Raw genomic sequence first — 6,754 nt, forward strand, 5'->3', positions numbered from 1 at the left:
AAAAAAAAAAAAAAAAGAAAAAAGTTTAAATTCTGAACATCATAAAGACATGGGCCTGCAATATGAAGTTTATATTCTAATGCAAGGAGAAATCATGACAGCACACGATGAATACATCAATCACCGCGAGGGTAGAAAGTGGGACAGAATCTAAAGCAATGAGCAGGTATTAGCAGGATCAGCCAATCTGCTGTGTTTAAAGAAAAAATTACTTTAGGAATGAAGTAAAATGAAAATTCTGACTCAACTCTTTCATTCAGTTGATAACAATCTGGAGATTCAGTTGAGTTTGTCAATTTAGAAATCAGCAAAGTCAACCAACTTCACCTGTTTAGTTGAAATGACCGGAAGACCCAAAACAGCGAAAGCACAATCCAGTAACTGAGTAAGAGACAGTCTGGATCTCTGCACTAACTCGGATCCAATTCAGTCACTCATGGCGGTGGCTGGGTAAGCACCCATGTGACAATTTAACAGTGGCAAAAAAGGCAGCACAGAGGGACAGCCTCTAAAAACCACAACTTGTCCCTACACTTGAAATCCACCCTCCTGGAATCCATCTGCACACCAGCACTGGTTTAAAGCAGCCCAGTCTCCCCAAATTTGAATCATCAAATCAGCCCACAGAAGACAGGCAGGCCAACTTTAGTGACTCTGTGTCACTCTCCTTAAGTTGCCTCAGTGAGGCAGAAACACATCCATTCACCCTCACAGAGCTGCCCAGAATCGGTCTGCAGCATGATGAGTTGTCTACAACCTTTCGGTAACCTCACAGCCCATTCAGTACGCAGGATCAGAGCACGTGCCAACCTCAGTCACAGGAACCAGTGCCGGCTCGCCAAGATCTTACACTCAAAACATAAACACTGAAACTAAGTTGACATTAGGTGCATTTGGGGTAGCAATCCTTTTCACACAGTTTGCTTAAAGGAGCAGGCCTTCTACGCTGATAACCACTGGCAAAACAAGCTTAACGTGTGCTGTGCCTAGATAATGCAGGAGGTTCTTAAACTGCTGCAAATAAGAGAATTCGGCAAGAGTTAAAGGGATTTCAAGGTGTCGAACATACCACTGCCGTCTGTAAAGCAGGAGTAAAGGTTCTATAATCCAGTTTCTGAGTCGCCAAAAGGACCAAGGCTGCCTCCTTTTAAAGAGGGCGAGGCCTCTGAGTTCTTCTCCACCATCTAGCCCTTGGCTTGGGAAGCTAAGGCTACACTTGTAATACCACTATCAGTGCGGTTTGTTCATTCTCACTTTTCACAGCCTGGTGTCATGACAATCAGGAACACTTCTGGATTAGGCAAAAGTTCCTTAAATAACATGTGCACAGTATTTTTCCACACTTTTTACTGTAGCGCCCAATGAAAGAAGCCTCTTTCCAATCTCATAAAGTGTGCAGATTAAATTCTAGAAGAATAAAAACAGAACTGGATCATTCTATCAACCATGCTACAGAAAGCAAATGCTCTGAAGAGCACACATTTAGGGCAGAACTTGGGCACACTTAGGGTTTGGAGGAACGTGGAAATAAGAGGAAGGCAAAGGGGAAAAAATGGCAGCAGGGAGCTACTTAGTCTCTCCTGTCTCCAACTTTCTAAGTAACGCATTTGGCTCAGCAATTAGTTTCCTTATCGGCTCTCACTATTTAACTTTAAATCTTAGCAGAGAAGAAAGGCTGGGGAAGTGAATAAAATTTGAGAAAAGAAAGGAAAAACAGTTATTATCACCAGTTGCTGGATTTTTAGTTTTTTTTCTTCTAACCAAGTTTATGCAGATCTAGAAAACAGCTAAAGTTTAAAGTGGAAGTGGGGAAATGATCAGGTGGGAGGAAAGAGAGGAAAGACAGCCTTTAAACTGTAGTGAGATTTACCTAAGAACGACCACTTTCACAAGGTAGAGTCCATGAAAATGCAACAAGTAAGCTGAGCGAGGTAGCTCACACCTGTAATCCCAGCATTCTGGGAGGCTAAGGCAGGAGGATCGCTCGAGCTTAGGAGTTTGAAGCCAGCCTGAGCAAAAATAGAAAAACTAGCCAGGTGTTTTGGCAGGTGCCTGTAGTCCCAGCTACTTGGGAGGCTGAGGCAGGAGGATAGCTTGAGCCCAGGAGTTTGAGGTTGTAGTGAGCTAGGCTGATGCCACAGCACTTTAGCAGGGGCAACAGAATAAGACTCTGTCTCAAACAAACAAACAAAAAGAATAAAGAAAAAGACAAAAAAAAGAAAGAAAGAAAATGCAGCAAGTAGTTGGCCTGAGTATCACAAAGTTGGGGACTCACAGTTTTCATGGTTTATTTTTATTTTTATTTTTTGAGACAGAGCCTCAAGCTGTCCCTCTGGGGGAGTGCCGTGGCATCACAGCTCACAGCAACCTCCAACTCCTGGGCTCAAGCGAGTCTCCTGCCTCTGCCTCCCAAGTAGCTGGGACCACAGGCGCCCGCCACAAGGCCCGGCTATTTTTTGGTTGCAGCCGTCATTGTTGTTTGGCGGGCCGAGCTGGATTTGAACCCGCCACCTTAGGTGTATGTGGCTGGCGCCTTAGCCACTTGAGCCACAGGCGCCAAGCCTAGTTTTCATGTTGATTCTACCTTTAACATGTTGGATCATTTGGGACAAAGAAATTGCTTTATCTTCCTTGGAGATGGGGGAAGAAGAATGGGAAAGAAAAGAGCAAGGGACGCATATGTCTCAGTTTTAAAACTCGCATCTTATAAGGTTATTTGGTAAAGTAATGAGATGTCTGTAAAATGGTCTGAGTGCCCAGAGAACTAGTCAGAGGCAAAACAATAACAGCAACATAAAATGAAAACACTGCGCATCAGAGAATTGAAGTGAATAGGAATGAGTCACTGGCAATCAGGGACACCAATTGTCCAGGTCTGGGTGCTGTCCCACCCCACATAATGTGTGAGTCTTTTCATCTGGAATGAGCCCAGAGCATGGCCTGCTGAGGCAAGAGATCTAGTGTTGGCTCTCATCAAACTGCCACCACATCCCAAATTAACCCTTCAGAACAGATAGTGATAGACACTAGCAGGGAGGAATAGTCAGGGTACATATTCTAGTATGCCCTTTAGCTTGAGTGAAAGACATCTGAACCAACAGAATGATATATAGGTTGAAGTAACATTTGACAATAACAAAGATTCATTGACCTATAAAAAGTCATTTAATGTATATTCCATATGGCCAGTACAAGTTGGTTAGGTAATTAGCCCTTGAAGAATTCTTTTACAGTCATACAAAAATGTTTTGCCTTGTTAAAAAAAAAAAGAAGTCTAGTCTAACAAAAACATATCCACCAATGGGCTTGCATTTTTTTCCATTCTCAGTTTTGTTAATTAAAAATACATACACACGCATCTCGGAGTATATTTCTGTCCATTAGCTAATCAGTTTTGGCAAGACACTGCACAGAGGTATACTGCCACTGCTCTCTGACATCAGGTTAGCTTTAAGCTTATTGGCTATTCCAACAACTGGAGGCAGCTTGGAACCCAGTCCCTGGAAAGCATTTGTGGGATTGACTGCCCGCTTCCCTGACACTTTGTCTGTGGTGGCAAGCGGTCTGGGTACTGACTTGCTAATCCAAGGGTGTCTTAATGCTTGAGCTGGGGTCAGACGGGCAGAGGGGTCCCAGTGAAGACACTTTTTCAAAAACTCTATAAACAAGTAGTCATCACACCCTTTCAGTGCTGTCTCCCAGTCTTTGCTGCCTGGGGGACCCCGCTTTTTACCCCTTCGTGAGCGACCCCCCATAAGCACAATCCTCCCGTCTGCCTGGGTGGTCAAAGAGCAATAGCGAGGGAGGCCCCTGGAGTTGATAAAGTACTTGGCACGTTTGGCTTGCTCCAGGAGTTTGGGTGGTGGCATCCCTAACAGCTCTATCATGCAGGCCAACTGGTCACCTTCATCCTCTCCAGGAAAGAGAGGCTGTCCCGTTAAAAGTTCCGCAAGGATGCAGCCGAAACTCCATATGTCAATAGGGGTGCTGTAGCGGCTTCCTAAGATGATCTCGGGAGCTCTGTAGAACCGAGACTGGATATACGTATAAAGCTTCTGGTACTCGAAACAGCTGGACCCAAAGTCAATGACCTTGGTTGCACTGCGCCCATGGTGTTTCAGGAGAATGTTTTCTGGCTTCAGGTCACAGTGAATAATCTTATTTCTGTGGAGAGCATCCAAGGATTGCAAGATGGATTGAGCAAACTTGCGTACTAATTGTACGCTAAAACCTTGAAACTTGTTTTTTTTGATTAGCTCATAAAGGTCTATGCTTAGCAATTCAAAGGCCATGCAGACGTGGTTCCGAAATGTGAAACTTTCCAACATGTGGATGACATTCATGCTACCGGTTTTATCCTGTTTTTTCAGGTGCTCCAAAATCCGGATCTCCTCAGCTGCTTGACGATGGAAGCGCTTCTCATTTCGCACCATTTTTAGGGCCACGTACTGTCGAAGTTTGTGATCATAGACCCGGGCCACCTGCCCAAAACTCCCCTTGCCAATAATTTTCAGCACCTCATATCGGTAAGCTAGATGGTCTCGAGGTACGTGAATGTAGGACCCATCTGAATCATCGTATCCCCCATTATTGGGGCCACCAACAACTCCATGTCTCTTTTTGGCATTTGGACCCACAAAATAGATTTCTGGATAATTGATAATCTCCAGCTTCTCATAAGCAGTGAGGTGGTGTTTATACTGCTTCAGTGCTTGCTCTGGAGTCAGCGGGACCACTTTAGGTGCTTTGGATGAACTGTTGGATTTTACTGAATACAAGTTATCTAAACTTTTACCCTGACAAGCAACAGGAAAGCATTTTTCAGAATCGTTGATAACATCTGACTGAAGAATATCAGATCTTTTGCTGCCAAATTCTTGAAATAGCTGTTCTACCTTTATTTCACCTCCATTCAGAAAGTGCTGAGTATGGTCTCTTATTAACTGCTCTGTGGTGATCTATGAAAGAGAAAAATGAGTATCATGTTAAAGTCGCTAAAAATATTAGAGAGACGAAAAGATTTTCCCTCCTCTGACTGGGCAATGGCTAAACACGTCCAGCCATGTTTATTTTCAAGTTGAAATGACCGAAAAGGGAGATAAGAAAAGCAGGAGTCTCTAGAGACTTGTGTTATATTAATCCTCAGACTCCCAGAATATTAAGGCCACTTCAATCCCCCATATATGCTCTGCCTTGCTCAAGACAAGATGGTCCCTCAAGATCATCATGTCCCTCAACATGCTAGATTCCTTCCTACAGGGATGTCCTTGTACCAAGATTCCTTTCACCCTTCCACCCCACCAGTCCGCTCAAATCCTACGTGCCTTCAAGGCCCGATTCAAGTACTCTCTCTTCCAATTTACAGCTACTCTGGACCCACACTAATTAACCTCATATTTTAACTGCAGCTTTTGAATCTGTACCACCTAACTGGCACTTGATTATATTGGATGTCCATACAGTTCATGTGCATTTTTAAGTGCACATAAACTGTATGGACACCCTGCACCCTGTCTTACAGTTTACTAATTGTTTCAAGTTATCTTCCCAGACATACAGCACGACCAAAATAATGTACATTAAAGTGTTCTGTGGGCTGGGCTGTGACTCCTGCCTGACATCCTAGTGCTCATGCTCTGGGAGGCCGAGGCAGGTGGATGGCTTGAGCTCAGGAGTTCCAGATCAGCCTGAGCAAAAGTGAGACCTCATCTCAACTAAAAATAGAAAAGCTAGCTGGGCATCTTGGTAGACACCTGTTGTCCCAGCTACTTAGAGGCTGAAGCAAGGGGATTGCTTGAGCCCAAGAGTTTGAGGTTGCTGTTAGCTATGATGATGCCATGGCACTCTAGCTTGGGCAATAAAGTGAGACTCTGTCTCAAAAATAGTAATACTAATAAAAACCAAAATGCTTTATAAAGAATAAGGTACTATTAAATGACAGAAGTAGGATTTAAACCCAGGTCTTCTGACTCCCAGTCCCGGGCTCTTCCGTTACCAACACTCTGAGCACCACATTCTCCTAGTGCCTATATGACTCTCTAATGGGACTGAATGCTGACTATCGCCTAGAATCAACCAAGTATTTATCATCTACTCCCAGGTCCCATATAAATTATTACAGCCTTCTAAATCAGTTCATTGGATCACAACATTTCTAAGCCAGAGAGAATTCTTGAGATTATCTGGACCAATTTTTTAAGTATCTGACAAATAATAGTGAGAATCCAAGGCCTCTGGGGTGCTTATTGTAAAATTCTTCCCCATTAAAAGCCTCCGAGATAAAGGAGCACTATTCCTTATGCTTAATTTCGCTTAACCTTTCCCTGGATGGAATAGAAAGCCACAGAACTCCTCTGGATTAAAATAAAATCATATGAATTGCAACATGATTCTTTGACCTTGGCACAGTGGCTCATGCCTGTAATCCTAGCACTTTGGGAGGCCAAGAAGGCAGGATTGCTTGAGGTTAGGAGTCCAAGACCAGCCTGAGCAAAACTGAGACCCCCGAAATAGAAAAATAAGCTGGGCATGGTGGTGTGCACTTGTAGTCTCAGCTGATTGGGAAGCTGAGGCAGGAAGATCACTGGATCCTGGATCCTAGGACTGAGAGGTTGGAGTGAGCTATAATGAATTCAGATTCTTTTTTTTCCATTACAAATGAAAACTTTATTCCTGTTGAGTCTAGTTGGAATTTTTAGTATGAATACGAGATTTTTTTTCCTGCTTATGTCATTAAAAATGGATTCCAGTGGAC

General features: G+C 43.6%; 1 protein-coding gene across 1 annotated transcript in view; it reads right to left on the reverse strand.

Annotated features, from left to right (window-relative positions):
• Positions 1 to 3,144: 3,144 nt before the first annotated feature.
• Positions 3,145 to 6,754, reverse strand: part of DYRK3 (dual specificity tyrosine phosphorylation regulated kinase 3) — an 11,261-nt gene continuing 7,651 nt past the window's right edge. The window contains exon 3 of the mRNA XM_003792211.2: positions 3,145 to 4,958. Within this exon, the coding sequence (XP_003792259.1) occupies positions 3,381 to 4,958 (1,578 nt within the window). The 3' untranslated portion in view covers positions 3,145 to 3,380. The remainder of the gene's footprint in view (positions 4,959 to 6,754) is intronic.

This window comes from Otolemur garnettii, unplaced genomic scaffold (genome assembly GCF_000181295.1).
Source record: "Otolemur garnettii isolate 467f Iridium unplaced genomic scaffold, OtoGar3 scaffold00055, whole genome shotgun sequence".
In the NCBI taxonomy this organism is placed as follows: Eukaryota; Metazoa; Chordata; class Mammalia; order Primates; family Galagidae; genus Otolemur; species Otolemur garnettii.